The sequence below is a fragment of the Aphelocoma coerulescens genome, chromosome 1 (genome assembly GCF_041296385.1).
Source record: "Aphelocoma coerulescens isolate FSJ_1873_10779 chromosome 1, UR_Acoe_1.0, whole genome shotgun sequence".
Classification (NCBI taxonomy): domain Eukaryota; kingdom Metazoa; phylum Chordata; class Aves; order Passeriformes; family Corvidae; genus Aphelocoma; species Aphelocoma coerulescens.
The window spans coordinates 11,070,487-11,087,075 of NC_091013.1; the positions used below are offsets into that span (position 1 = coordinate 11,070,487).

At 39.2% G+C, this 16,589-nt stretch overlaps 1 protein-coding gene across 6 annotated transcripts in view; it reads left to right on the forward strand.

Moving 5' to 3' along the window:
- Positions 1-16,589, forward strand: part of TAB3 (TGF-beta activated kinase 1 (MAP3K7) binding protein 3) — a 44,202-nt gene that overhangs the window by 17,558 nt on the left and 10,055 nt on the right. Inside the window, exons 2-5 of one of the 6 annotated variants that reach the window (XM_069033168.1) lie at positions 8,742-8,930; positions 11,897-13,031; positions 13,176-13,349; positions 16,397-16,557. In XM_069033168.1, coding sequence (XP_068889269.1) covers positions 8,829-8,930; positions 11,897-13,031; positions 13,176-13,349; positions 16,397-16,557 — 1,572 coding nt within the window. In that variant the 5' untranslated portion in view covers positions 8,742-8,828. Of the gene's footprint in view, positions 1-8,741; positions 8,931-11,896; positions 13,350-16,396; positions 16,569-16,589 lie in introns of all 6 variants that reach the window. The other 5 variants (XM_069033254.1, XM_069033396.1, XM_069033328.1 and 2 more) reach the window with 5 other exon arrangements.

The following is a 16,589-nucleotide window of genomic DNA, read 5'->3' on the forward strand; positions in this document are numbered from 1 at the left end:
TTTTGTATAAACCTCAGCTTCAGTAATTGCTAAACTTGGAAATATGAATAGCAGATTGTATGTAAAGGTGAAGAAAATCTGAAGCTTATAATCCATGAATTTGCAGTAGACCTCCAGTGCTTTTATAGTATATACTCAGTGTCACATTTTCTTGTATCCTTTCTGGCTCATTTTGATTTCCAAAATAGGATATCACTACCAAAATCTTTTTGCATCATAAAATTGCTCTTAGCAGAGCCAACACAGAAGTTGATGAATTAGGAAATCTGACAGTATACTGTTCCCTGCAGGATTTTTCCCAGCCACAAGCTTATTTCACGAATGTTCAGTCAGAAATCATAGATCATATGTCCTAAGAAAGTTCATTGTTCTCATAGCTTTGGATACAACCGTGATACTTGTGGTAACCTCAAGATTATCTGTGAGCTGTACAAATTCACTTGGTGTTTGCAACTTCTGGTTGTGCCTGGTGTTCTGCAGAGCCCTTCTGGAAGCTGGTACTCGTGGCATAGTAGCATCATTCCTGAACTATCCCCCTGCCTTGGAAGCTTTCTCTTTTGTAACTTCTCTCTGTAGTGAGAGCTGCTTCTGCGTGCTCATTGGAGTGAGAGAACCATCAATTCCTTTAAAGTATTTACTGCTACCCTCTCAGTGTATGAGAGACTTAGAGGAAAGATTAAGGGAGACTTATTACCAGGGTCTGTCATGACAGGATGAGGGGCAATGGTTTTAAACTGAAAGACAGTAGTTTTAGATTGGACATAAGGACGAAATTTCTGATGATGAGGGTGGGGAGACACTGGAACAGTCTGCTCAGACAAGTGATGCCCCATCGTTGGCAGTGTCAGGCTGGACAGGGCTTTGAGCAACCTGGTCTAGTGCCTCCTCAGCAGGGCTTTGGAAATGGGGTGATCTTTGAAGGTCCTGTCCCACCCAGACCGTGCTGTGACTTACTTAGTAGAAGAATTACTGGCCAAGAACCTCTTAGCTGCTTGCTAAAATGGGTATCATTGTTCCAGTTAAGTGGTTTTCTCATTATCATTCAGTTTTTACTATTTCCTGGTGTCATGTAGATATTAAGAGTAAATTCTTCTTTGTGGAGATTTGACTCGTATATGGGGTAGAGATGAGTTTCAGCCTTTTGCTTCCAAAGCAATGGAATAGATAATGTCTCTATATAAATGTTTAGTTTGAAAAGACAAGTTTTGGGTCCCTCATTCCAAGAACATTGAGGTCCTGGAGCATGTCCAGAGAAGGGCAATGGAGGTGGTGAAGGGAACACAAGTCTCCTGAGGAGCAGCTGTGGGAGCCAGGTTTAGCCTGGAAAAAAGGAGGCCTCAGGGGTGACCTTCTCACTCACTTCACCTGCCTCAGAGGAGGTTCTAGCCATGTGGGGGTCTGTCTCTTCTCCCCGATAACTAGAGGTAGAACAAAGGGAAATGAACCTCGGGGAGGTTCAGGTTGGATATTAGGAAAAATGTCTTCGCTGAGTGTTGGGGTCTCCTCCCCCTGCCATGTAGCCCTGGGAGAGGGGCCCTGAGGGAGGCACGGGGTTTCCCTGCCCCTGCTCAGCCTCGTTCCCCATTGGTTGGTTTGTGTTCCCCTGCGCGGGCAAAGCAGCTCGGGTCCTGTGACTGTAGCAGAGTCCTTCAGCAGAGGCCGGCCATGCGGCTGGGGAAATAAACATCTCTGAAACATCTAGCAAGAATCCGTCCGTGTATATATTTCTTTTCCACAGGACTCCTGGTTTGGTATAGGCGTGTTGCAGTATCCCCACTGCAACAGCTGAGAGAGTGGTTAAACATTGAAACAGGCTGCCCAGGGAATGCTGGAGTCACCATCCCTGGAAGTGTTCAGAAAAGGAGTAGATGTGGCACTCGGTGATATGGTTTAGTGGGCATGGTGGTATTCAGTCAGAGGTTAGACTTGATCCTGGAGGTCTTTTCCAACCTTAATGATTCTGTGATGTAGATGGAAGAGAGAAAACAGTAAAGGAGTAACACCAAACACTAGTTCATTTAGATGTTGATGGCCCATAAGGATGGCAGTGTAATTAAAGGGAGGAAAGCAAAGCAAATGCTAAAGCACACAAAACACATGCCTAAGAGGGAATAGTGTTTTTTTCTAAATTTTTGTAACAACCTGTGTAATTAACATGCTTGTGCACAGGTTACAGATGAAACCTTGTTATGCTTGAGTCATGTTTCTAGGCAGTGTCATTGTTCTGCTGAAAATGGGTTTCCCCTGTCCCCAGGTTTCCATTACCTTGGAGTTATATATTGCTTTTTTGTGCTAAAGACACACCACACTGTATCACAATAGTCCTCATTTATAGAATCTGTGGAAAGAGTTTCAAACATGCATAAACTGATCACTGCTTAAGTTTAAGCTGCTGGGAAAAAAAAAAAAAACAAGTGAAGGAATGACTCCTTTTTTCATCCATCTGAGACAGTAGTATTCTAATCATGCTGACTTTAATGATTTACTTTCCATTTCAGTACTCTGAGCTGTTCTAGGCCATCACATGACACATCTGGGTAACTGTTATGTGGATAAATGGACAGGGATATGGAATTGTCAGGAGAGCTTGTATAACTTTACCATAAGAGATCAATTGGTCAACAGTGATAGCTTGTCAGCTTTATTTTTAGTTTCATTCTGCTGTATACCTCTTCACTGTGCTTCACATCACCTTCCTACCATCCAGGGGATTATGAATCTGTTAGTCTTTTACACAAGTGAATGACTGTTCATCAGAAGACAGCTTGCCAAACCACGAAGCTGTGGTTTTACTGACATAGCCAGTCATTCAGATTAGTGGCAGCAGAATGCTGAGCTCAGCTTTAAACGTTGACTGCTTTTATTTTACTCTGTTGAACTTTGTAACTCAGTATGAACTGACAAAATGTCTTTAAGTTTTGGTGTGTCTTTCCTACTATGTGAAGCAATACCGTCCCAAAGCTTTGGGATGTATCACCCTGTAAATAAAGAAAACTTCTCTAACAAATGGGCATTCTGATTTCTGAGGTGGGAAAAGTGTGCTTAGCTATATAGAATCTTAAAAATTATTTTAGCTGGACTGTTGCAGGGAAAAATAACTCTTGGTTTTTGTCATATATCATGTTTATACAGTGAGTGTGTGACTGAAGATGTTGTGAAGAAAAATTGCTCTTGGCACTGTGACAACACTTTAGTTTCTCTCATTTCTGAGATTTTGAGATCTTCCAGCTAGCAAGTCTTTATGAAGGTGTCACATTACCATAAAATCATTTGCCTGCCTTTGCTGCAAGAGCAATCCAAGATTTTAGCTGGATTGATACGAGTGTTCTGGTATTTTCAGGATGAGTTAATTTTTTTGTTTGAATGGTTAAATAAATGTAAGCTTAGTGTACAAATTTGTTGTCTTTCTTTTTAGTACTGGAATTAGTAGATTGTGATGATTTTAAGCAATTACAGCCAGTGTAATTTTCTACTGCAGGCAGGCACCTTTGAATTTAAGATAACAGTGGTTCTAGAGGCTGCTTAAGGATTAGAGGTGGGATTACATGATTGCATCTGCAGCCAGGTCATATGCTGGGCACGTTTACAAGGCTATAATTGCTGCCTATTAAATAATAGGTATGTGTGGGATGGGATGGGATGTTAAAAACCATGTTTTTTCATAGTTAATCCTTTGTGTGAAGCAACTTGGTTTGAATTTTTATCTTCAAATGTCATGGTTCTATACAAGCTTATTTACAAAAGTGTTGCTCTTCAACAGCTTTTCTTCTGTGTGTTTGCAATCACTGTAGGAAGTACCACAATAATTACACACCTTAACATCTACTTGAGTGTTGAAATACAGAAGTGGAATTGGGATGTGATGATGCAGTAATGGCTGAAATCATATTTATTTGTTAAAACTACATAGCTAAAACCCCAAAGATACTAATACTCAGTCTAATAAAGTGCTTTCTAAATGTGTTGGCTGAGCTAATTAGTCTCTTGTCTTCTCATGTGTTGCTGTTGGCAAGCAGTATATGGACAGTATCCTGGCCTTTGGAAACATTTAACCAATGCGTCAGCAGAGATGTAGGGGGTGTAATCATTCCGGTGATAAAGAGCTGCTGCCTGTAATCAGTTGGTCTGTCACAGTTTTCAGGAAGAGTTTTGGTAGAGGATAGTGTTAGTGTTGCATGGACAGTAAGCAAGTGACGTGGAGTTTGAAGTGCAGTTTCAGTTCTGACCTGGTATCTGGTGGTACCTTTGGAGCTCAGCTGACAGGCAGCTTTCTTGCAGTGCTACACCATGGTCTCTAACTCCAGTATTGACAGCACTTGGTAAAACCCCCTCCTGGTTTAGTGCTGTTTGTACAAGAACAGCTTTGGCTTTTGTTCCAAGTCTGCTTCAGGTGAAGGTTCTTTGTTATGGCTTTAATGAATCAGATGACTGACGTGTGCAGAAAAGAGGGGGGTGGTGTTCTGGTGTTCTTAGTCCTGTATCCCTTTCCTCTTTTTATCTTCTCATTCTCCTGTACACAGCGGTGTGATGTTCAGGGGGTATGCATTGTGCAGGAAAAGCTTGTTAAACTAGTAAGAAGTGTTTGATTTGATTTTTAAATTGTTTTAACAGGTTGAGCTAGTACAGTTGAGTTGACTGAAGGTGGGAAGAAAGGTGGAGAAAGTTGTTCAGTTTGTGTGTTGTAACTACCAAGGAGGCCATGAGAGTGGTGAAGGGTGAGGAGGAGCAGCTGAGGGCACTTGGCTTGCTTAGCCTGGAGGAGACTGAGGGAAGACCACACTGCAGTTACAACTTCCTCATGAAGGGAAGAGGAGGGGTAGGCACTGATCTCTGCTCTGTGGTGGCAGTGACAGGACCCAAGGGAATGGCCTGAAGCTGTGTAAGGGGAGGTTTAGGTTGAATATTAGAAAAAGGTTTTTCAGCCTGAGAGTGGTTGGGCACTGGAACAGGCTCCCAAAGGCAGTGGTCATAGCACCAAGCTTGACAGAGTTCAAGAAGTGTTTGGACAATGCTCTCAGGCACATGATGTGATTCTTGGGGCTGTCCTATGCAGGGCAAGGAGCTGGACTTTGATATTCCTTGTGGACTCCAGTATATTTATGATTATGTAAGCTGATTTTTTATTATTGTGTTCTGCCTCTTGATTTTTTCCTCTTACACTTCAGTGTGCAATTATTGCTATAAACTCTTAACAATTAACTTTAAATTGTTTAGGCCTAAGAAACTGACTTCCAGATAGCCTGTTTTCTGGAAATTCACTCAGGAATCACTTAATTATTCCATACATTGTAATTGTATAAGTGCACATCAGTACATAATTTTTACATTTTCCAATAGTATTTATTGACATAATTTAGTTTTCAGTTGGATCTTATTCCTGATGATTTAGGTGTCTTCATTTTAATTGATCTAGTGCTTCAAAAATTACAGTAGTAGAATAGATTTTGTTCTCTACGTGTTTGAACAGATCTGTGGGAGGATCAAGACTATAGTAGTTCTGCTTTTTTATTTATTATTTCAGAAAAGAGGCATCAGTTGGTTGATAGAACTGTTGGTTGTTTTCTTAACTTGTAATATACACAAATGGCTTAAGGAAAAGATTAAATGTAAATATACTGTTTTCACGTACATGTCATTTGGGCATGTAAAAGGTGTGAAAAAACAGATTATTGTATTTGTTTAGGACTTGAGTCATGGTTTGCATAATCCGTGAGATTCTCTTGAGTGTCTCCTGAGGTTGGCTCTGTGTGTTAACACAGTGGGACCAATTATGTGACAATGTGCTGTGGTTTTGCCATTAGAACTGCTGTGTATGTAGCACTGTTAATTTATTCCATCTTCATGAGATACTTTTCATCTAGAGTTTGGGTACCCTCAAATCATTTCTGAAAGCTACAGATGAAGCCTCTTGTTTTCATTTTGACTTTGGGTTGGTGTTTGATGCATTGAACTTTCAGAAATTACAAGGCTAGTCATGTAATGCACCTCAGTATATCCCTTAGCCTGTGAATGCTGTGGAAGAAAGTCTTTGAAGGATTGCTTTCCTAGCCTGTTGTGGCTCAGCAGGAGTTCTTGTCTAAGCATCTTAGCTGTGTAGCCTTTGCTGTAAGCCCTTGGCTCTCTGAATAACTTGCTTCTCTGCCTGCCGTGTGCTGTGGAGCAACATGGGAAGTGGGTATTGTATTCCAGCCAGTTCATGCCTGCTTAGAGTGGAAAATGTGCAGTCAGTTGTAGACAGGTCAAGCAGAATAAGCTGAACAAAATGCTGGGCAATAGGTAGGACAAAAGGCTGGGCTTGTACATAATGACAATAGTGAATTCTGTGGTATTGGCTGGGGAGGGAAAAAACCCAACAAATTTCCACAGTAGCTTAGCCATGTAATCCAAGGATTTCAGAATGATTGTGTGTTAGTTCATGCTTCTCAACAGTTATTTTGGGTTTCTCATAGACTTTTTAAGGCTATCTGTGTAACTGTTAAGGCTGAAAGCTTCAACTCCTCAAAATGAAAACTGAAATTTGTTACCCATTGTGTTTAGAAGTCTGATAAAATTCATAGTTGGCCAGTAACTGCCAGGTACTTTGTGTTATACCTCTACTCACCACACATACTTGGGGAAACGTTAGAAAACAAACAAAAAAATTAACTTCTGTTGTTTTAAAACTGTAGTAGAGAAACACTGAATGTACTGATGATGGCCCTTCCAGTCCACGTTACATTTACACAGTCACCCGTGTTACATTTAAATTTTTATTTGAAGAGAGAAGTGATGGAAAGGCTCTTGCCCGTGCAAATGAAATTCTTATCACTATTAACTTCTGTTTCAGATGCTGTAGTTTGTTATTCAACAGAGGTTTTAACTACAGTTTATTCTGGTAGGGTACTCATTCATTACTGCATTTTTTTTTTCAGCCTTTGCATCTGGGGATAAGGAGAGTTGTCTAGAAACACATAGAGCTTGATTGCTGTCAGGTTTTCTTTGAGTATTCTTGTGATGCTCTGCCTTTCAGAGTATGATGTTTGTTTGCCATTTACAAAAAAAGTAAGTCTTATGAAAGATCCCCTACCGTTAGTGTAGATAGGAATTTTCTGGGAGAAGCTGGTGGAAGCTCCATTTCCTTTTAGAATAAAGCATTACTGCAGTGGACAGAAATGAATTGTGATACACAGTGTAAGTTTATTGCGGTACTTCTTAAGTCACAGCAAGATAATTCACATATTTCACTGTTCTTTAAACTTGTCTCATTTATCTTGAAAAACTGTGTGATGTGGCTGGTGTCACGGTGGATACTGGAGATGGGACAGAGAGGGACCCTTTCTGTGAGGACACATAGTGTTCAGTGAATGTTGATGGCAGCTGAGAGCTGTCCACATACAAAGCCAGCAGATCGTGGACTGGACTTGCTTGACTCCTGCTTTTTTTACTCCTAAAACTTTTACCAATTTTTTTTTATTTTTTTATCCTAAACCTGTCACTTTCCTTTCTTTGAAGATATATATTCCGTTTTCTTGCTTATGAAAACAAAGAGACTTTCAGAGGAAAGATATAGGAAACTGTTGGAATTTTAGTGCCTAGAGGTATGTGTGCGTTTGCTGGTCTGTTGTGCTGATGGAGACTGCTGCTGGAGGTTGAGCTAATAAATGAAAGGCTGACTGGAACACCTGTGCCACGTGCCACCCACAGATGCACTGAGGTTGAGATAAGCATGATTTAAACTTGGGTCTTTGGGTAGCTAATACATTATTAAACACCAGCTCTGCTGGTATCTGATTTTCGTTTCCTTTTTGAACAAAGCAGTGCATTCTCTGCAGTTAAGAATTCCACTGAGCAGTATTGTTGGAAAGGCTTTTGAAGTTCAGCAGTGATAGATGTGTAACAGGAGCTGTGTCATGCACCACCTCATGCAAAGTTTTTGTGAATATTTGCCTAGACATCAGCTGCCTTTTGGTTACTGCTGTGATCTTGAGTCACAAGCGAAAAAAGCATTTGTTGACTGAGACTATATTTACCTTCCAGTAGTCCTTGGATATTGAAGTTCAGATAGAATCTTTTTGTTGTTGGATACAAGAATTTTGAAATGGAAAGTGTAGGGGGTTTTGTTTGGTTTTTGTCACTCATCATGTTAGTATGAATGTAATAGTTACTTTACAAAAATTTTACGTAGGTGATTATCTAATCCTGAAAAGGACTCTTTAAATTCTGTTTAATTCTTGTTCAGTTTCACAAAAAATGCTTCAGGCTGCTTGGATTTGTAGTGATGTAAAGACAAAAGAGTTTGAGCTCTATTAATAGATAAATATTTTTGGATAATTATGCTACTTAGTTTTCCAGACTGTTACTTCTAGTGTGTTGTAAATTAGACATCTATATTTTGTGATAGCTTCAACCTTTTCTGCAAACTGTTCAGAATTTCACTGGGAGTAAATATATAACAGTTCCATTTTACTCAGGTCAGACTAATTAAAGTTATGCCTACATGGTGGCACAATGGGACTGAGTAAAGACCTGAACTAGCACATTCTAGTGCTATATAGACATATCTGTGATATGTTAAGTGTTTCAATGTCACTATTTGAGACATGATTATTCTCACCCTTGTGTTTAAGCTATTGTCTCTCTTGATAGCTAAAATGCATTAGATCTTGAATGCTGAAATACATTACGGTAATTTTTTTACACAAGCAGTTTAGGAAGGATGAAAAGGTGTGATGGCTTAGAAGATTGTGTTTTCTTTCTTACAGAAAATGCCAGAAGCCTCAGAAGACCACAATCATTGGAAGGTCTGTTGACTTCCGTTTTCTGGTAATCTGGAACATCATCCATCTGGTATGGCGCAGGGCAGCCAACAGCTTGACGTGCAGGTACTCCATGATCTCCGGCAGCGTTTCCCTGAGATACCTGAAGGGGTGGTATCTCAGTGCATGCTTCAGGTATGGTAAAGAGTCTGTGTATTTTATTTTGGTATGAAATATGAGTTTACTATGAAAATCCTTTTTAGTAGTACGCTTGGAGCATACATTTTCTTTCTCCTGGTTATATTTTAAAAGGTTGGAGGACTCTACTACTTGCATTTCTGTCTTGTCTTTTAGGTGTAAAAATTTTGTCATTCTTCACTTAGGTTTGTGGGGTTTTTTTGCATTGATGTTTTTTCATTGTCTGTGTGACCTGTGACTGTATGCATATGGGGAATAAAGAAAGTGGTTAATGGGCTGTTAATTGATGATGGCCACATAAATAACATACATATACTGGAGGAGGTTTTAATAAACAGTCACTCATCCTTCCAAGATAAGGAGCTGGACTTAGCTAGGAATCTGATAGTTTTCCCTCTTCATGGTATCTTTTTCCCATGGCTCCCCAGAGGTTTAGTTTTACTTCTCTCTTTTTAGGTTAAGTGGTGGTTCTCCTCCCTGAACTCCTTTTCCTTTCCATTTCATCCTTCCACCTTCATCTAAAATCAGAAATTTGAAGTGATAATAAGTTACCACATGTAATAAGTAGTGGTAATCTGGGAATATCTTCAGTGTAATGGGAAGATTCAGGAATGGAATAGGAACATGCAAGATCTGGTTTGGCTTTGTGTGGCCATGGCTGAAGTTGGAAAGCTGTATTTGCATCCTGCCTGTCCCTGGTAGATGAGTAGGTTTACTTAGAGTAGGGGTTGTAATTTTTGCATTTTATCTTCTAAACCATACAAATAAAAATTAATTGCTTTCACAAAATGTAAAGCAGGGGAAGCCCTTCAGTTTAAAGCTTTATTTGTCCTGGCAGTCATCTCTTCTGTACTGTTAAGTACATGATCCTTTTGATGAACTGTGTTTGTCATAGACATTTTTAAACCAATAAAATTAAAGAACCCCTAATGCTGCAGAAGCATATGGTGTTCTGTATCTATAATATGGCATTCTGGATAGCTAGTTAACTTTGCACGGCAAATACTTGTTATGTTTTTAAGTATAGATTTTGTTTCCAAACCCACTTTATATTTAAAGATGTGTGAGCTGGTTTCTAATAACCATTTGCAATAAATGCTCTAGATTTAAATTAGTTTTGAGTTTCAGGCCTGTCAAAGATTGGGGGTCCTTTGAAATGACAAATATATTCCATACCCTGATAAAATCAGCTTGGAGCCTGTCCTATCTACATTCTCTTTACCTGCACCCTGACCAAGTGACCTAAGGAAGCTGAAGGCTCTGTTCATGAAATTCTGTTTAGGTGGCCAGTGGCTGATGGTAGTGGTTCACATTTTTGAGACTGTTTTGGCATTGTGGTGCTGGTTGTTATTACAAGGTCTGGTTTCCACATATTCTGGTCTTAAATTTTTAGTGATATATCTGGATATTCCCACTGACCATTGAGGTCTAGAAGGAGAGCTCAGCATGAAGGGAGGTTGTCAGGGAGAAGTTATCTGTAGAGTGAGAGCTGTTCCTATTTAAGTGCTGGACTCTTCTGTCATGTTCAGTAGTAAGTCTTCAGATAAGATGCTGAATGTGTGTTCATCTAATAGTGAAATCATATGAAATTTTGGGAAAGTCATCTTCACTCTGGTATTAAGACTGACTAGGTCCATGAGAAAAGAAACGTAACATGACTGTTCAGCCAGTGGATAAGCTGTTGAAAATTGTATTGCAAGACAATATGTGTATTAATATGCATACAAGTTTATATATTGATAGTGCCTAAAATAGAAGTGCAGCCATTATTAATGTATATTCCTTAGAATGGTAATTTTAGCACACTGAGGAAGGCAGGGGTGTATGTTTATATATAAATACATACACACTTGCTGTGGAGGAAGGTGCTCTGTGTCACAGAAGGTACCTTGGGTCATGTGTAACAAAGTTAAGGTGCTAAGAGCCAGATTTAGTTGAACTTAAAATGAAATTTGTTTTCTTTAGTTACTATCACAATTAAAATCTGAACCACAGCTGAGGCAGGCTGTTACATGATAAAGTGGGGAGAAAAGAAGTCCACCATCTGGAATGCTTTCTAGTAACTTTACTTGTTTGGAAAAGCTATCATTTGTGTTGTTCTTTTAACAGATTACATTAAGCTAAAATGAGTGGAGAGGGCAAGAAGGGAAAAGGAATTCTCTGTTATATTTCTCATTTGATTAATAATTTATTGTCTGTATAGTTTCAACTGCTAGCACCACAGAACAAGTCTGTATAGTTTCAACTGCTAGCACCACAAAACAAATCAAACATTTAAAAGGGTTATTTGGTTTCTCACTGATGTATTGAATAAACCTTTTTTAGCCTTAAGCTTGAAGTTCTTAAAGGCAGTTTAAATTTTGTTGGAATTGTAATGTTCTTTGCAGAATCACCAGCACTTCTTCAAGCAGTACTTTGACTTCATTGTTGAGGTATTAAATACTGTTCTACCAATAAAAGCTGGTTTAAAATGTTGAGTTTTTAAACTTCCAGGTGAAAGAAGTACTCAGATAAACAGTAAACTGAAAGTGAAAACAGTAGACACTCAGAGAAACATTAAAATATTATCTGCATTTTTATTTTGCTTTTCCAGAATTTGCATTTTTGATCTAGTTTAATTTGATTTGTGTTGTTATTAGAAGTAGTTAATTGTACAGACCTGTTCCTTGAAGAACCTGCAAAGAGTTGTAACCGTTGCTTTCCCAAAACTGGACTTGGTTGTTTTAATATGTCATAGCGTAAGTAGTGTTACCAGAGCATTTTTCCAGATGCTGTGTGAGCTATGTTTTACTTGCATACCATGTAGCAAGTATCATCTTTATTTCACAATACCTGTGTGTGAAACGTTACCCGTAGCTGTGTCCAGGCTGGACCTGGTTGTGGCCTCAGCTGAATGCTGAACATGGAGTGGTGACTCTTTCCTGTGCTCTGTGACAGTAATAGGTGTCTGTTCTTGCTCCTAGAACAACAACAACCTTGATGCCTGTTGTCGAGCCCTTGCGCAGGAGAGCAACAAGTATTTGTATATGGAGTACCACAGCCCTGATGACACCAGAATGAATAGAAATAGCCTTTTGCACATTAATCTGGGTATTCATCCTCATACCAGCTATCAAGCAGGGGATGGAGCTCAACTTAATGGTGGTCGTACACTGGTACACAGCTCAAGCGATGGACACATTGACCCGCAGCGCACGGCAGGTAAACAGCTGATTTGCTTAGTTCAAGAACCACATTCTGCTCCCGCCGTTGTGGCAGCTTCTCCTAGTTACAATCCATTTTTCATGAATGACCAGAATAGAAATGCAGCTACTCCTCCTCCACAGCCACCTCCACAGCCATCTTCCATACAACCAGGAATGAACACGTCTGCTATGCAAGGCCCTCCTCCCACGTATATGCACATACCTCGGTACAGTACAAATCCCATTACTGTTACAGTATCACAAAACCTCCCCTCTGGACAGAGTGTACCCAGAGCTCTACAAATTCTTCCACAGATTCCAAGCAATCTTTATGGGACTCCTGGCTCTATTTATATTAGACAAACATCTCAAAGTTCTTCAGGACGACAGACTCCTCAGAATACGCAGTGGCATTCATCGCCACAGGGCCCAGTTCCACATTATACTCCTCGTCCTCTACCTGTATATCCACATCAACAGAACTACCAACCTTCTCAGTATTCTCCAAAACAGCCCCAGATCCCTCAGTCGGCTTTTCGATCACCACCGGCATCCCAGTGTCCCTCTCCCTTTGGCTCTCCTCAACACCAAGTTCAACCTCCTCAGCTGAGTCATCAGAGTTCACATGTTTTCATGCCTCCTAGCCCTTCCACTGTCCCACCCCATCCATATCAGCAAGCATCCCAGACTTTTCAAAAGCAAGGTGGTCACTCTGTATCATACCTTCCTCCTTTTGCTGGACCTAGTTTATCCAAAGGTTCCATGAATAAAATAGAAATTACAGTTGAGCCACCGCAAAGACCTGGGACTGCAATGAACAGAAGCCCTTCACCAATAAGTAATCAACCCTCTCAACGAAACCAGCACCCGCTGTATGCGCCCACTACTCCTCCTTCAAGCTCTCCATCCAGAGGTATGTCAGGACAACCCAAACCTCCATTTAGTGTTAATCCAGTATATATTACCTACACTCAACCAACTGGACCTGCAGGTGCACCAACACAGTCTCCTCGGGTAATGGTATCTCAGCCAAACCCAACCATTTTTAAAATCACAGTAGGTCGAGCACCGACTGAGAATCTTTTAAATTTAGTGGACCAAGAAGAGCGTTCTGCAGCACCAGAACCTATTCAGCCTATTTCTGTAATCCCAGGATCTGGAGGAGAAAAAGGAAGCCATAAGTATCAGAGAAGTTCTAGTTCTGGATCAGACGACTATGCTTACACTCAAGGTAAATGTTTCACCCTGCAAATTGTGGCATTGTAAAATGCATTTTCACCTTGATTTTGCTACTTAGTAAGTGAGACTTTTTGAACCTGTACAGAGAAAAATAGAAACTGTGTCAAAAATCAGTTTTTTCTGATTTTTTTAAATACTGCCAAATTTCAGTCTAAGCGTCTTAACATTGCTGTGGTTTTGATGTTAGGGGACTTTCTTAAAACACTGCAGTTAACAATGATAAGTAGTTTATTCATATACTGTGTGTCAGTTTTGTGAATTCTGCATTGAAGAACCGCGTCATAAATTTACATGTGGATTTTTATAATTTTTTGTATTTGTTCCATATTCAAGTGTTCTAGAACACCTGAAGTACTGGCTTCTGTATTTGGTTTAGATTGAAGAATATTAAATGAAATATGAGAGAGAGATAAGAATGCAGCTAAAAAAACTTTGTCAATACAAATATTTTTTTTGAAAGGTAATAAAATAATATTTTGAAGAACTTAAATCAAAAGTTCACTTCTTCTACTTGAAATTTTCAAAGAGGAAGAAGAGATTGGCAGACAAATTTTAGGATGTGTGTTCTACTGCACAGGGATAAAACTTAGTTTTAATGCCATATATAAATGAAGAATTCAGTAATTCAGTAAAGAAAAAAAGGGGAATTAAACCTTAAGCTGAAAACTACTTTTCTTGGAGTCATCTGCTGTATAGATTTGAAATATTTAAAATTGAGCAAGTGAATCAGTCTGCAAGCATTCAAACCAGTCATTTGGGTAATGACAGAATAATAACCTGCATCAGGTATTTTCTGGATTTGTGCTTGGAAAAAAGAGTCTATCCCTCTGTTGTTCCTTCTAGCCTTTTTTTTTACTTCAGAGAGCTGAAGTGAGAGCTTTTAGTGCTGCCCTGTAGTTATGCCTTTTGAGCTTTTCGAACTCATCAGCAAAGCTGTTTTGTACCTGGTAGACCCAATTAGAAAGTCTCTAGACCCAGTTCTTTAGTAAGAATGAGTGCCAGTAGGTCTGTGACTCTGAGGCCTTGTGCTTTATTTGGTAGTGTTACTATTACAGCTTCAGTGAAGGTTGTCATTTATGTGAGAAAGATACAAGTAGCTTCACATAGCTGTGAAAAGCATATTCTGAAATGTAAAACCTGGTTTTGCCTTTGTGTCTTCCGCTAGATTTGTGTATCTGAAAAGCAAACCAAGTAAAACTAATGAGTATATGCTTTTTGGGGTGTTTGCATTGGTGGCAATACCTACCTACCAGAGCTTTTTTTTATTGCTGCACTCTGAACTCTTGATAGAAATAAATTGTAGAAGAAGAAACACTTTACTACTGCAAAGGAGTCCTAGGAAAGAGTATATTTAACAGCTTAACAGGGAACAAGTTTATTTAATTTTCTCTTGAATGTGAACCATTGTAAAAAGTGTTACCAGAAATTCATCCTGGTGTCTGTACTTTGACTACTTCTTTGTAATATGAGTCATGTTTGATGAGTTGTACTAGAGTATAATGTGAAGCTATGAAATGTAGTCACACCGTGTTAAGTTGGAGGAATCACACAAAGACAAGGTTTGGTAACAGTAGTGGAAAATTATTCGGTCTGGTATTGTACATTTTTTCTTAATTCTGCTTGCATGACTTATGCTACTTGAAAAAGTAGAGAACAGTTCTGTTCAATAATTCTGATGCCTGAAGTATAAAAACACCTGGTGTTACTCTTTGCTAGGCTTTTGGGTGTTTATTCTTTGGTTGCGAATTGGTGAATCCATACAAAATCCAAATTACAGTGCTACATTTTTGTGTGGAATGCTGATATCTGTTTCTAACAGGTTGGGGTGTTCTTATGCTTTTGCAGTAAGTTGTCATGTTGCTGCTTATTTTTCTAACTCCTTTTAGCTCATATGTGAATATTTTTGTATATTATGTGCTTTTCCTTTGCCTTTGTTGGATGGGCTGAAGAAAAGGGCAAGTGCTGGCTGGGGCTTTTCATGAAGTAGCTTTTGGCAGGTTCTGCAGCGTCCTTATTTTAAACAGTTTGCTGGAACATTGTTATATGAGCAGCATGTTTGTCTGAATACCCACATCAAATGTCTTATTTTTCTCTGTCCTAGCAGACTTCAATCACGTAAAACCAGCCTGATCAGAAAGGATTAAGCATCACATTAACTTGGCCAGCTTTGCATCATGATTAAATACTGAGAAATGCTCTTCTTTAGGAAACTGAATATTATCTTCTAGCTAGTCAAAATTCTTTTCTTTGGTTCTCTGGGAGCCCAACATCAGCTTGTGACTGAGAGTCATAAATTTCAGTACCATGATGAAAATGAGGGAATGGCAAACAGCAGAGAGTGGTTGGAGAAATCAATCTGTCATAGAATTAAGAGTCTGAAGCACCTGAGCTGGCTGAACTTTTTATTTTCTGGATTCTCTAGTAATTTTGTTAAAGCTCTATAGTTTTTCCTTTGAACCCTGGGGAACTTACAGTATTGAGGATTACAGTATTCCCTAAAAAGCCAAGGCTACTTAAGAGTTATACCACAGTTTATAATAGCAGTGAAAAAAAAACAATTCAGGACTGACATTTGGCTAATGTCTCAAGGCTGGTGTGTTAGCTGCTGTTGAGCAGCAGGTATGAAGTGTGTGTTACCGTCTGATCTTACCTCTGGTTTTTGTATTGGGTTTTTTTTCTTGTCAGTAGAGTATTAGTATAACTAGGTTGCTGTTTCATCCTTAGAAGCTGTCTCCTTGTACAGGTGCCTTTGTATTTTTGAGACGAGAAAGACCAAATGCAAAAAAAGAAGCTTTGACCAAAATGGTAATAACAACTTCAAGTTACTGTCTAAAATGTGTTTTTATTCTGGAAGAACTTTTTTCTAAATTGTAGTTCATTTGGCATGAAAGCATCTTCCCACTGATATTTGGCTGCATGTCTACGATCACTTTTTTTTTTTTTCCAGAAAGGTCACTCATGAATCTTAAGCATAACTTAAGAATTCAGTGTTCCAGGTTTTTATGTGCTAGTAACTATTTCTTCTATGTAAAACATTAGCCTTGCTGTTACATCAGCGAGCAAGGATGGAGAGATTAGCAAAGGAACTGAAGCTTGAGAAAGAAGAGCTCGAACGCCTGAAAACCGAAGTCAATGGTATGGAGCATGATCTGATGCAGAGGCGGCTTCGAAGAGTCAGCTGTACAACTGCAATTCCAACAGTAAGCAATTTGTTAGTATTTTAATTCAACAT